The following is a 15523-nucleotide window of genomic DNA, read 5'->3' as shown; positions in this document are numbered from 1 at the left end:
CCACGCCAGCTATGGGTGTAACAGGCAATTGCCTGTATGTGCATTGCCCAGGGTATCTACATTATCCCTCTGAAGTTTTACATTCGCATTAATATTCTCAGGAGTCAAAGATTCATTTGATTTGAGTGCAGCTGTAAGGTGTAAAATCCAACACCATGCCATGTCCTAGATAGTGCCTCCAGGTTAAGCTGGATTCATAGTTTTTATGTAAGCTCCACCAAAGATTGTAGCAGAGTGACTAAATGAATCCAACATGGTTACATGTCAGTCTCCAACCTCAGCCTGTCACAATCCTCACAATCTGTAGAAATCAACAAAGTCATGCACGCACACAGTTCACTCAGTAAATCAGTTACTAAGGTGGTAGAGCAGGTTGTCCACTAATCATAGGGTTGGTGGTTTGACTCCCTGCCCACATGACTCCGCATGCCGAAGTGTCCTTGGGCAAGACACTGAACCCCAAGTTGCTCCTGATGGAAAGTTAGCGCCTTGCATGGCAGCTCTGCTACCATTGGTGTGTGAGTGTGTGTGAATGGGTGAATGAGACACAGTATAAAGCGCTTTGGATAAAAGCGCTATATAAGTTCAGACCATTTACCATTACCATTACTAGACTAAATAGCTAGTAGGAATATCATTGTAGTCCCAGTGAAGTATACTAACGTTATCATTAACGTTTTGTCCATGACGAGGTGACACTGTGTGGATGGTGTGAGCAACATGTGATTTCAGCCCAATAAATTGGATACAGTTAAAGCAATTGTGTCCATGCTGAAATGCCTGTAATGGGGTATTTAACAAAAGAGTGAGAGACAGAAAATTGAGAATAGTACAGAAACTGAGGTAGATATAGAGTAATGGTCTGGTCTGCAGTTATGTAGCTCTTTTTTTAACCTTAGCGGTTCCAAAGCACTTTACACTGTTTCACATTCACCCATTCACACACCAGTGGTAGCAGAGCTGAGCAACTTGGGGTTCAGTGTCTTGCCCAAGGACACCTCGGCATGTGGAGTCTCGTGGGCCGGGAATCAAACCACCAACAATACAATTAGTGGACAACCCACTCTACCACCTGAGCCACAGCCACAAACACAAGGCCCAAGGGCCAAATCAGGCCCACAGCCTTGTTTTATTTGGCCTGCGTGAACTTCGAAAAAATAACACTGAAACAGCCCATAGGACAGTACTGCTCAACATTTTCACACTGTGGAGAATTCACAACAGATCTGTAGCATAGCAGCTGCCACTGCACAGTGTGCGAGCTCACATCTTACAGTGCTTAACTAAAACCGATGAGTGATAGCCTTTTTCCCCATTCGAAGGGCAGTTACTGTAAAACACTATACATCCGCAAGTGCCTTGAATGTGGTCAGAAATGTGATTTAAGATCAACACCTGTGTGCTGTGCTTGATGTAAGTCACACACAGGACTAAATTCGATTCAGAAGCCTGTTATATGTTGTCCTGGCAGTTATGGCAGTGCTTGTTATGGCAGTGCCTTAACCAGAAATTAATTTTGATAGGATGAGGAAATATACAAAATAAAATCGTATTGGGTTTTTTTTAATCTGTACAATTAAATTGATAAATGTGACATGTTTGTGCATTTCAGGTGGATGTCAGACATCAGTTGGATGTTCCACGGAAAATGATTAAAATAACGTGAAAAATAACATCTTATATTATAAGTCCTGATCTACATTTCTGTTACAGTAAGCTCCAGCGAGCTAGTTCACTGACTCTCATATATCTCTGTGCTTATAGTGTTGCTATCTGGAGAGAAGCTCTTTTTGCTGGTTATGAAACACTGCCACATGTTGGATTACTAATACAATACCATGATGGTCAGCAATATCAACCATCATGATTGAGCAGCCTTCTCCACTTTCCACAGAATCTATTCAGGTGGGACCATCCCTGGTTCGCCTTACTGAGAGCAGCTCATCTGCCAGGGCTGTACAGCAATGCAGCGGATATAATGCTGAGATGGCACATACTGTACTGTATGTCTGTAGTAGTGGTGGCTGCACACTGGTAAACCAGATCTGGAAAAGGTTTGGCAAAGCAAAGGTGGACGTCTTTGCCAATGCCAAGTTAACACATTTTGGATTGTGGTTCTCCCAGGCAGAGATGGATAGCTTGCTGAAGCCCACACCTTGCCTCAAAATCTATGATACCCCCTTCCTTCTCTATCACTGATTGTTTCTAGATTGGATAGCATTCAACAAAGATATACCTCAAGATGGCAGGCAAGACCTTGCTTTCTACCACTGCTTTTGCTATAGTGGTCAGAACACCCTGGTGACTTACTCCCCAAGCTGCTGCCCCAAATGTATAGAAATCTTGCCTTGTATGTACTTAGGTAGATGATGTGTGCACCTTGCTGCGTAGATTTGTACATTACCTGATTAAAGATGCTCATTTTTCTTCAGGGACTACTAGACATCAGCATGTCCACATTTTTGTTAAAGATGTATGTAGCAGCCATCCCAATGCACTACAACATCCTTTTGAGCTGATGGACGATGTAAAAATGAAATTGGTATCTCTGAAAATGACTTTTTTTTTAGCAATCACTTCTGCAGAAGGACTTTGGGAACTGCATGCTCTGGCAATAATCTCACTTTGTATCCATTGGTGGTCAAATAACTCTGAGGTGACTTTGTGGTTGAATCTTTGATTCCTGCCCAAGGTCATATCACTCAACGTGCAACTTTTTAATTAAAGTGAGCCTGCAGAGCATTCTTTGCTGTGCTTGTACACACTTTATGGTAGTAATTAGAATAGATAGTCGCCATCCGATCCTCATATCACTTGTTCAGCTGCTAAATGTGAAAGATACAGGAGACTCTCTTGTCTAAGCAGAGGCTGGCCCATTAGGTGGTGTACATTACCGTGGTAATGTACATACACAGCTTCAAACTATTCTAGAAGTACCAGTTCTTCCACATGGGCATTATTTAGAGGCATGCCACTCCAGGAAGTATATGTTGCTTGTGTATCACCTTGCACATTCTCAAGGTTCTACTAGGTTGTGTGAGTGCAGTGCATTTTACAGTATAAGGTTAATGTAATTGATTCCAAACAGTAAACTTGTAGTTAAAATGTAGGAAAAGTAATCTCCCCCTCAGCGTTTGATTACTAATACATGCCCAGCTTTATAATACAAAGGTTTTCACTAGAATATGACATTTTTTTACTATGCATAAGAAGCTTTTATTTGCAAGCAATAGCCTTTATAGCTGCTTGTGAGATGGGTTTTTTTTTGTTTGTTTGTTTGTTTTTGTTTTTTACATTTCAAGCAAAAGAACATTATTGTGTTTGAGCATTACCTTACCATTTTCTAAGAGAATGGCTGAGTATTTAGGGACAATATTACAAAACTTACGAAACCAATGAAATAGTTGAACCCTAAGCCTGGTATCAAACATAGATCACGATAATTTTAGAGATCGAATGGTAGATTCTTTTTTGAGATCTGTGGGTAGATGGGCAATTCTCCAACAACTCTGGAGTTACAACCATTTTAATTCTCATGTACTTTGAATTTTCTACAGTCTACAGGAAAACTAAATGGAGCCCAATCATACATTACTTTACAACAGCATGACATAAAAGCACTACTTGGTCAGCACCAAGTAGTGCCAAGTAGTTTTCTGCTCCTGCAGGAATTCTGCATTCTAAACAGGAAGAACAGACAGGATGATTCACTTCTGGAGTTTCATGATCGGATTGTATTGTTCTGACCAATCCAGCACCAAATTTCTGCCATATCCTGTTTGGCATCAGGTGATTCCATTATCCCTGTTAGCTAGGAGGGGTGAAATAGCCAGCCAGTATGAGAACAGTATTTATTTCAAATACAGTTTCATGGTCTGCACTTATATAACGCTTTTTTTAACCTTAGAGATTCTACAAAGCGCTTTGCACTGGTTCTCATTCACCCATTCACACACATGGCTGAGCTGCCATGCAAGGTACTAGTTTGCCATCGGGAGCAACTCGGGGTTCAGTGTCTTGCCCAAGGACACTTCGGCATGTGGAGTCATATGGAGTCACGAGTCCCGGGAATCGAATCAGTAACCCTATGAGCCACAGCTGTCATGCATCACTATGTGACATGCATCTCAGCATATTTGCACAATGTACAAGAAGCTATACAGATGATTCTCACCCCTACCCACTATCCAAGGTTTATAGAACCACAGTCTTATACTGTATGTTAGTAGTGTTACACCAGTTGGCCATGTCATCAGATATGTTTTTTGTGTATGTGAATGCCAAAAAAATATGCCAGTATAATATGCAAATTAAAAATAGCAGTAAAATATTGTTTATTTGTATAAATTAAATTCTCATTATTTCTATTTGCAACATCTATATTTCAATTTTGGTCTAAGTTTTGTTTAATACTTTTTGAGTGAATTTCCTATGAATGTCATTCTATATTTGAGGGCCAGAAATTATTTTTTTGTGGGAGAATCAATTCATGAAAATTAAAGATCTCAATTAAAGGGAGTGGCAGAATCATAAGCTCCAGCAAAAAGCGTAGGTTTAAATGATTTGGATAGGGCACTGACCAAATCATCATTTTGTGGTGAGGAGTTAGACATTTACTCTCAGAGCTGAGGGGACAGCTATGAATCCATCCAGAGATAGTGGACAGCATTCATCGTTATTTTCATCCATCACTCATTTATCTACATCTACATCCGGCCAGCTGTACATCCACTCTGGATTCATTGCAATAGTAATGGCAGGGTACATTTGACTGACACGCTGGCTAGCAAAACAGACTGATGATCAGTGGCGAGCTCAGTGCAGCTCAGTGCTGCTCTTCCATAGCTCAGTGTTACACAGAGATGCAATGTTAGCTGCCTGAGTTCACATTTGGCCCAACTTTTGCATGTGTTTTATAGATGTCACCATCCCAATGTCCACTATTGTTGCCGTGCTTATAATCTGCCAATCACAGGGCAACTTACAGAAAGACAATAAAAATTCTAGATGGGAAAAAGAGAGAGAATGTAGTCTGCTATATAATAATATATATGAAGCGCTAGTCTGAGGGAAAGACTGTAACTATATTATGTTTATTAGGTTACTACTTAAAGTAGTAATAAAGTCAATAAAGCCAGGGGCCATGAAGGTCTACTAAACTCAAAATAGCACTCAGGTAGAAAAAGAGACACTACTGGGTATGCAATAATTGCAGCACAACATTTAACCCCAACATAGATCATAGAAAATAAGCAAAACATATCAAAACATCCCTTAAACAAAACGAAACCTGAATGATTCCAATGCATCAACAAATTCAGAATGCTGACTGAGATATAGAGAGATCCCATGAATATGTTGCACAATAAGGAAGAACATATCTGCATCCCAAGTGGCCTGCAAGAGCAAAAGTACTAAGAGACAGAGCTCAAAGGAATACCAGTCACCTGGTAACAGCAGCCAAGTTGGTAGAGGGAACAAAATCTTACAGAGAGTAACAGCAGCACACTATTTGTGATTAGATTGACAGATGAGTTTTAATACAATAGCATTAGATAATTTAGTAATAAATTAATTAATAATAAATTATTATTAATAATAATTGGTATAAAATTGGTATAATAAACAATTAATAATAAATTTGTCTACGTTTATTGCAATAAGTGAACTGTGGTTTTTAAAGATTTTTTTTTTTTAAATTACAGTTACAAGTTTGTCCGTATACCAACAAGAACATCACAATTCTGACATCTTGTATCTCCAAAGAAGATTTGTACTCTTGATCTAAACTATTCCATAGGAGAAGCCATCAGTCTTTTCTGATAACATTGACCAGTATTTCATTGTTTACAAACTACACCTGATTACACGATTCCATTAATCAAACCTTCAAGAAGCATCAGAATGTACAAGTCCACTTGCCATTAAAGCTAAAGGATAAATGTAGAGTTTAGGCAAAAACAAAATAAAAACTTGTTAATACACTATTATTGCACACACAATTAATCAAACCTTTTTGTCCTATGTTGATAAACAAACCATTTTTGAAATTCTTGTTTGTTTTTACAAGTTAGCGTTGCTTCCCGATTCTGACCTGGTGTGTACATCGACGAACACAGGTGTGGGTTCAGCTGAGATCAATTTTTCAAGATTCAGACAGTAAATCCAATAAAAGGGCTTTGTACATTGTAAAACGTTGTATACCTCTTCATTATTATAATGGCCCATGGCTCTCTCTGTATGACTCAGGGCTTTCCTAAATGTGTCTGCGTTAGTATTTTAGCTCGGCTCAGGCTTGGCAGTGTGTAGTACTGCAAGACAGATGGCAATGTGCTGATCTCTAGAGGCCAGTTATCATGCTTGGTATTTATGAAATACATAGATGCTGGTGATTATTTTACATCTGATCCTTGCACATGTATGCACATACCTGTTTTGTCTGGAAGGCCAGTAATGACCATCTGATGTAGCCAGCAACAGCTGTAAAGCCACAGGATGGCAAGGACACACACCCAGGTGTGAAACATGTCAAAACGTGTGAAAAATCCTTTGGAGCAGAGCAATAAAACAGGCTACTAAATAAAGAAGCCTAGTAGTAGTAGTAGTAGCTAGGTACGTGTCGTTCACGAATGAGATAATCCTTTGAGACGGCACTTTTAACACTGGGAGCTAAAGAGCCGTAACATTTCCTCCTGCTGAAAATTCATCAGTATTCTGTATTCATGAGTGTCTTCTGCTTTTAATCACATCCAGTGCAGCCGTGACTGATTTGCTGATGAATCTAGTGAATCTTATCAACACCTAAGTGGTTTGGAACAACATAACAATTTATAGACAGTTCTATTGAGAATGTAAAGACGTGTGTTTGACTCTCTGCGTGGGACAAGCACCACGAGGGGCCGACCACACTGCTGGCATGTCATATTGAGTTATGCAGTGTAGCGTGTAGAGGAATAATAAAATGACAACTATCACTAAAATTCTACATGTAATGAAAGTTAAGCTCAGACAGCAGCATAATAAAATTAAAGAATGAATGCTCACGGCATTTGAGATAGTATTTGGCAGGTTTTATATTTATTGAAATATATTTTGCATAGTGAACATAATACAAATTATAATGTTAGAGCGAGAATTTCCACAACTAGTAGTAGTCTAAACTACTATTATGTTATATTCTTTATATTAAAAAAAAAAAAAAAAAACAAGCACACACATTGCTCTGTACATCGGCAGAGCCTTGCATTCTTTGCTTGTTTTAAGGGTTAGCATGACAAAAAATTCCACTGAGACATCCCTGCTCTACACAAGCCACCATCATGTTTTAGAAGCTAGATGTCATGTTGAATGGTGGTTTTATTTTTCAGAAGAAAAACATGCCAACAAGTGGATTGGCTACTCTAAATTGTAAATGTGTGCTCATGGTTCCCGATGATGGACTAGGATCCCATCTAGGGCATATCCCCACCTCTCATCCAGTGCTTCCAGGATAGGATCCGGATCCACCATGACCCTAACCAGGAAAAAGCCGTTACTGAAGACAATTGAATGAATGAATTATTTAGTAAGCATCAGCACAATCGCTGCACAGCTCATGAAGATAAGTCTGTTCATTTCTTTTCTAGGTCCTGTAATCTCAGAGCTTGTTTCTCAGCTCACCATTTACTGCAAATTCACCATTGTAAGCATTTCAGTAGTGAAAATCAAGTTAGGGGAAATTGGTCAGTTATCAATAAAAAACGCCATTTTGGGATTCCCACTGCCATGCAGCAACCATGTAGTCAAACAACAAGCAGATTGAGGGCTAAGGGTTACCTTTCATAGAGATATGCAAATATAGCAAAGAAACTCCGAAACTATTGGAAGAGCAAGGCAGATTCATTTGTTTGTGATGTACACCAAAAACATTTAGGTTTGAGATCAAAAGATGAATATGAGACAAGAGTTTAGGATTTCAACTTTTATTTGATTGTATTTACATCTAGAGGTGTTAAACAATATAAAACATAGGACCTTTTGTATCAGACCACCTGATTTTTTGGAGCGCAACAGTATAGGAACAGATAAGTCTTGGAGTAAATTAAAGTAAATAACACTTAATATTTGTTGCATATCCCTTGTGTATAACTGCATCAAGCCTGTGACTCACTGATATGACCAAATTGTTGGTTTCCTCTTTTGTGCTGCTTTTCCAGGCTTTTACCACAGCCTTTTTCAGTCATTTGTTTTTGGTTTCTCCCTTCAGTTTCCTCTTCAGGAGGTGAAATGCTGCTCAATTGGGTTTAGGTCAGGTGATTGACTTGGCCAGTCTAAAACCTTCCACTTTTCCCCCTGATGAAGTCCTTTGTTGAGTCGGCAGTGCGTTTTTGGATCATTATCTTGCTGCATGATAAAGCTCCTCCTGATTAATTTGGATTCATTTCTCTGTAAACTGGCAGACAGAATGTTCCTGTAAACTTCTGAATTCATTCTGCTTTTAACATCATGAGTCACTTCATCAATAAAGATTAGTGATCCTGCTCCAGAAGCAGTCATGTAAGCCCAAGCCATGACACTACCAACACCATGTTTCACAGATGAGCTTGAATGTTTTGGATCATAAGCGGATCTTTTCTTTCTCCACACTTTGGCATTTCCATCACTTTGGTAGAGGATAATCTTGGTTCTAGAACTTTTGTGGCTGATTTCTGTATTTCTTTGTGCATTCCAATCTGGCCGTTTGATTCTTACTGCTGATGAGTGGTTTGCATCTTGTGGTATAGCCTCATATTTCTGCTCTCAAAGTCTTCTTTCACCGGTGGACTGTGATACCTTCACTCCTGCCCTGTGAAGGTTGTTGATGTCACTAACTGATGTTTTTGTTTTTCTTCACAATATTTCTGTCATCAGCTGTTGTTGTTTTCACTAGCGACCCATTCGGTGTCTGTTACTCGGTACACCCATGGTCTGTTTCTTTTTCAGGACATTCCAAATTGTTTTACTGGCTATGCCCAATGCTTGTGCAATGGCCCTGGTAGATTTTCCTTCTTTTCTCAGCTTCAAAATGGCTTGCTTTTCTCCCATAGACAGCTCTCTGATCTTCATGTTGGCTGATCCTTTTTAACAACAAATGCAGTCTTCACAGGCGAAACTGAAGGCTAAAACCAAGAGTAGATATTCAGAGCTATTTATTTTTTAAACATTCAATCGAACAGGACACGCCTGGGTAACAAGTAATACCTGCCAGTCACATTTTTCACCTAAAAATTGGGTGGTCGGATACAAAATGTACTATGTTATATGTCATTTAATACATTTACATATAAATACGAGGAAATACAAGCTGAAATTCTAAACTCACTTCTCATATTCATCTTTTGATTTCAAACCCAAATGTCTTCAGTCTACAGCAAAAACAATTTAATTGGCCTTGCTGTTCCAATAGTTTCAGAGAGGATTGTATTCAGGCAAAGGTTACATTAAAGTAAATACATTTTTAGATACAAATGCTGCTAAAAAAAAAGATCTTGCAAAGTGCACCTGGTGTCTTTATAAAAGATGCTGCCATCGGTTTGGAACATTTCATGTATTAAGTAGCCATCGTGTTAAAGATCTCAGGACAATGTTTTTAAACGACATTCAAATTGAAAAGCTACAGAGCCGTAGTAAAGACTTATAAAGCATATCCTTCCCGTACAATTGGTTCTGTAATATACAGGTGGAAAATTCATGGAACCACAACTAATCACCCCCGGACAGGTAAGCTATGCAAGAATTTACAATGTGATATAATGCTAAGGAAGGTAACAGAAAAAGCCAACAGTCACTCTAGAGAGTTGCAGGATGATCTGAAAGCAGCAGGACAATAGTTACACAGAGAATAATAAGCAAATTTCACCGCAATCATCTCCATTTGTACACCCCACACAAAACTCTTCAACTACAAAAGAAGCACAGCGATACATGTCTAAAAGCATTTAGACAAATCAGAACTCTTTCAGAGCATTATACTACAGTCAAATCAACTAAAACAAAAATAAAACTCTTTTGTGATAATTTAGCTTGTCATATATGGAGAAAGAAGAAATGATCCCAAGAGTGAAGTATGGAGGAGAAAGCATCATGATATTGTGCTATACTGAGACATATTAGAGGTAAATTTAATTTTATCAACCAAGAACTTGGACAAAAGATGGGATTTTCAATAAGACAACGATAACATATAGTCAAAATAACTTCAATGGCCTAGTCAATCTCATGACTTTAATCCCATTGAGAATTCATAGAGGAATTTTTAATTGTGAGTCCATTATGGGGACTCTCTTAGCCCTGGGGAATTGAAGACAATTTGTCAAAAGGAATGAGCCAAAATTGAAACACAATTACTTTTTACTGTAGACATCCCAAAGCTGCAATTACGAACAGCTTTGCAACAAAACATTTATGTTGGTAATTCTTTGATTACACTCATGAGTACATACATTTTTTTTCATTTTGTTTATAAGTACAACATCAAAAGATATTGTATCATTGTGTAAATTTGTAGTAGATTCTGTATATGCACTGGATGTACATTAAGTAACAAAAACAATACTGTTTGAATGATTATTTTCCCTCACTGTAGCTGAGGCTACAAAATGTGTCCAATACCTCAGTTGTTTGTTTTTACTTAGTTCTTCAACCTTCTGTTTTGCAAAGCACTGTACAGTTGCAATGAACAAATCAAACAAAAGTTCAAGTGTTTTCCCCAAATTCAACTGAATATACAACTTATAATGACTTCTCCAGTTTCAAAATTATTCAACCCCTTCATGTCAAGCATATTTAGTACTTAGGAGAGCATACTTTTGCTGTTATGACCCGCTGCAAATGAAATGCATAGCTTCTGCCAGCGTTCCTGAGGAATCTCAGCCCCTTCCTCATGCGCAATGGCCTCCAGTTCAGTAATCTTTTTGGGTTTGCGTGCTGCAACCGCCTTCTTCAAATCCCACCAGAGATTTTCGATGGTGTTCAAGTCAGGTGACTGTGATGGCCCTGTAGAATCTTCCAGTTCTTCTGCAACCAAGCCTTAGTGGAATTTGAGGTATGCTTGGGATCATTGTCCTGTTGGAAGATCCAATCACACCCAAGCTTCAGCTTCCTCACAGACATCATGATGTTTTCTCCTAGGATTTCCCGATAATTCAATGAATCCATCTTGCCTTCCACACGCTGCAGGTTTCCAGTGCCAGAGGATGCAAAGCAGCCCCAGAGCATCACCGAACCACCACCATGCTTGACTGTTACAGAGTGTTCTTTCTTCATCCTTCTTTCTCCAGACATACCGTTGATCCATCGTGCTGAAAAGTTCCAGTTTTGTTTCATTGCTCCACAGAACAGAATCTCAAAACTTCTGTGGCTTATTTATATGATTTTGAACGACTTTTCTTGTGCTTTTATGTCAGTAGTGATGAACGTCTTGGAGTTCTGGCATGGAAACCTTCTGAACCACGCGCCATACTGTGCTCACTGAAATCTCAGTGCCTGTTACCACAAAGTCTTGCTGCAGGTCTTTTGCAGTCACTCGAGGGTTTTTCACAACCTGCCTTCTCAGAAATCTGGTTGCAGCCGTTGATATCTTCCTTTTTCTGCCCCAAGCCAGTTCAGGTATTTCATGTGTTCCAGCTCAAGCACACCTGGTGCTACTAATGAAGCCCTTGATTCATTACATCAGGTGTGCTCGAGACAACACCTGCTTTGCATATTTGTGATGTTGTGAGGGATTCTATTCAGGGGGTTGAATAATTTTGAAACTGGAGAATTCATTGTAAGTTGCATTTTCAGTTGAATTTGGGGAAACCACTTGAAGCATTCATTGTGTTGAACTATTTCAATTGATTTTGTTTGATTTGTTCAGTGCAAACAGCTGAAAGTCTGTACATTTTTACAATAAACCTGATTTGCAGTGGGGGTTGAATAATTTTATTTGCAGCTGTATATAGTGTAATGGCTGAGGAAGCCGATTTGTGAAGCTTTGGCTACTTCCAAACCCCATACTGCCACATTTAAGAGTGAGGCAGCAAATTTGATTTAACTACAAAATGTTCTCATGTTTGTAGAAAACAGAGGCCTGAAAATAAGCTGAAGACAGCACATCCTGCTAATCACAGAAACACAAGAGTGGGAAATAAATACACTAGGCCACTTCTGGAGCGATACCACAGGGGTGCAGTGCTACTAAATAAAAACACGGTAGGCCTACACCACACTGTAAAAAAATTATTATTATAGATTTTATGGCAATTTACTGGCAATCTGTGTTCAATTCAATTCAATTTTATTTGTATAGTGCTTTTTTGGTCATTGTCTGAAAGCAGCTTTACAGAAATATAAAACACAGGATACAGATTTTAAGTATGTGGATTAATCCCTACTGAGCGAGCCGGTGGCGACGGTGGCAAGGAAAAACTCCCTAAGATAATATGAGGAAGAAACATTGAGAGGAACCAGACTCAGAACGGAACCCGTCCTCATCTGGGTAACAACGGATAGTGATAGTGAAACATATTTACAATAAACTTCTGTAATATCTTACATAATATAAAATAACACATAAATACACATAAAATAGCACATTTGGACCCATCCTTCTGATCTGTGACTCAGCCTTAACCACTGAGCCACTACAATTAGCTCAGCTTGCTTGCACTGATTCAATGTAATCTTTTAGTGGAGTTAATTCAGTGGAAGAAGTGGTTGAATCAGTGCAAGCTAGTTGAGCTGGTTATAGTGGCTCAGTGATTAAGGCTTTGAGTTACAGCTCAGAAGGTCATTTATTTCAATCTCAGCACTGCCAAACTGCCACGGTTGGTTCCTGGAACAAGACCCTTAACCTTCAGCTCAGTTGTATCCTGTATATAAGCAAATGCACTGGAGTATGTGTTAGTTTATACGATGTAAGCTATAACAGTACTTTACTGTGTATATGCTTTATAGTTGTTGACTGTATAGTTTACAGTTTACTGACAATGCAGGTTGTGCATACATTACTGTAAAAAATTTACAGGAATGTTTACAGTGTAGGCTACCACTGTAACCTTTGATTGTTATGTAGTTTTGGGATGTAACCAAAAGCAGGCTCATGTGATACATAAACTGAGTGGCACACTATATATTTGGATATATGCACACTTAGGAAATTAGGTTCTTCTATAGTGGTCCGTTGGATAATTACGTAGAAGAACATAATGAATATAGATTAAGGGTTGTCTAAGGATTTTCTAAGCACGTACTATGTAGTACGCTAATTTCGGTTGGAGGCGCAGCCTTAGTCTGAGCAGCTGCACATGGAGCTGTCCGAGGCTGGCTGGTGCTGAAATGGATCAGATGAGAAAGGCTTGGCAGTAGAGAGTTCTGAGCATCCTCTCAAACCGGGGAGAAAAATACACAGATTGAGAGGGGGTGCCGCACATTGAGTGTGATATGCTATTGCTCTTATTTCAAAACAAAACCGCTTATTAGGCTACAGGGCACGTCCGCACCTGCAGCTGCCACTGTGCGTGTAATAAACACAAGCCTATTTTCTAAAGAAAATAAATGTTTCTATTCATCCCAACCAATAACACGCATGTAGAATGACTGACATGTATTACAGACACATCATGTTCCCCTGTTCATACGCAATGTACACCATAAATCCAACGTCTCTTTGTCTTCTACGATTATTAGCTACTACAACCGTCCATGTCAAATGAAAAACCCAACACAGCACCATACAGCCATAAGCCATCACCGTCGAGCTAATCAAGTGGACTATTGTATACTGTATTTTATAATTACGTGGCAAAATATCTCAACGTGGTAGGCGTGAATCAAGGAGTAGATGAGGAGGAAACGAGTATGATGCGTGAACGCAGATGGAAACGAATCAGTCAAGCATCCTGGACTTGTACACACGCCATATCCTCACATTCCAGTCATTTGCGAGGTAAAGAGGTAAATAAGCGCATGTGAGAGAAACCTCTGATAGAATCGTGTAAATAAGATACCTGACTGCTTACTCGACAGAACAAACTGAGACAGTGTGTAAAAGAGAGAGAGAGAGAGAGAGAGAGAGAAACAACAACATGTGGCTTTTCGAGCTCTGCAGCATCATTGATGTGAGTTACTCACACATAAGCGTGATAGATGAACGCCCAGCCTCGTGGTCTCTCCAGAACATTGTAGAGGAAATTCTGCAGGCGCCGATAGAAGGCGTTGCGTTTGGGCGGCTTCTTGCCCGCGATGCCGGAGCGTTGCTTGCTCAGGATGCTGCCGCGCTTGGTCGCGTCACTGGCGGCGATGAGCAGCGCGCCATCACGACTCGAATCCGCCGCGGCCGCCTCGAGCCCCACAAAGCCCACCTTGAGCTTCTTCTCGGTCTGCGGGCCCGGGTAAACCCCGCCGTTGCGGGATTTCTGCACCATTGTCGCGGCGGCGCTGGCATGGAGAGGAGAGAGGAGGCGCGGGCGCGCGTGCCGGGGCTCCTCCGCCCGCTGACAGGTGCGAGCAGGTTTGGGGGAGAGAGTCGCGTGTGCGCGCACGGGTAAGGACGGGAAGAAGCGCGTGTGCGCTCGCAAGGAGGAGCTCGGGCGTGCGCGAGAAGGAGAAACCAATAGCGATGCGGGAAGAGAGTCCGCAGTCTCTCGGTCTCTCACCCTCTCCTACTCACTCTCTCTCTCTCTCTCTCTCTCTCTAAATCAGCATCCTCCGACCACCTGACAACAGGAGTGGAAAAAAGAGAACGGGTGCTCAATAATTCAGAGAGGATGGAGGGAGAATCCGTCTAGCAATACAAATATTGGAGCACTAAAAATATTGGAGGGAAAACAAACAAACAATGAATCGGTAAACATCACAACGGCAGTCTAACATGTATAGTGGCTCACAAAGCTAGGGGAGTGTTCTGGATCTTAAAAAGAGAGAGACAGAGCGAGTGCGAGAGAGAGAGAGAGAGAGAGAGAGAGAGAGAGAGAGAGAGACAGAGAGAGAGAGCTAGAGCTTGAGATCATGTCCCTTGAGACAATAGCTGCTCCAGCCAATCTAATCATGAAAAAAACCCTGGTATATACTCTATACCTGCCTAGGCCTGTCACTGAGAGACACACAGTTAGAGAGAGAAAGAGAGAGAGAGAGAGAGAGAGAGAGAGAGAGAGAGAGAGAGAGAGAGAGAGAGAGTATATCATCATATCATAGACACATGCTCTCTAACACTTCGATAATGGAATTCTACTCCAATATGCATTTGCGATTTCATCATAAGTACAATCACTGCCGTTTATTTCACATCTCATCAGGTTTACACTGTAATGAAGATGAGCGAGCAGCACCAGAGGGCTGAGATCATTTGGAAGTGAATCAGACCAACACTGCTAAGGAATAACAGGTAGGCCTATACCCCAGCATCCTAATGCTCTCCATTTCCCAAACATTAACAGTTCATAGTCTCACAATTAGCCTAATCTGTATGCTATCTTCAAAACAACTCATATTCTTGACTTTAAGCAATCCAGTTACTTTTATTAAA

At 40.2% G+C, this 15523-nt stretch overlaps 1 protein-coding gene across 3 annotated transcripts in view; it reads right to left on the bottom strand.

Moving 5' to 3' along the window:
* Nucleotides 1-14680, bottom strand: part of LOC108271553 (potassium voltage-gated channel subfamily KQT member 2) — a 61410-nt gene extending 46730 nt beyond the window's left edge. Inside the window, exon 1 of one of the 3 annotated variants that reach the window (XM_047158634.2) lies at nt 14131-14680. In XM_047158634.2, coding sequence (XP_047014590.1) covers nt 14131-14423 — 293 coding nt within the window. In that variant the 5' untranslated portion in view covers nt 14424-14680. The remainder of the gene's footprint in view (nt 1-14130) is intronic. The other 2 variants (XM_017479192.3, XM_017479194.3) reach the window with 2 other exon arrangements.
* Between the last annotated feature and the right edge of the window lie 843 nt (nt 14681-15523).

The sequence above is a fragment of the Ictalurus punctatus genome, chromosome 11 (assembly GCF_001660625.3).
Source record: "Ictalurus punctatus breed USDA103 chromosome 11, Coco_2.0, whole genome shotgun sequence".
Classification (NCBI taxonomy): Eukaryota; Metazoa; Chordata; class Actinopteri; order Siluriformes; family Ictaluridae; genus Ictalurus; species Ictalurus punctatus.
Note: the sequence above shows the minus strand (reverse complement) of the source record. Positions and strands in the feature narration are given on the sequence as shown.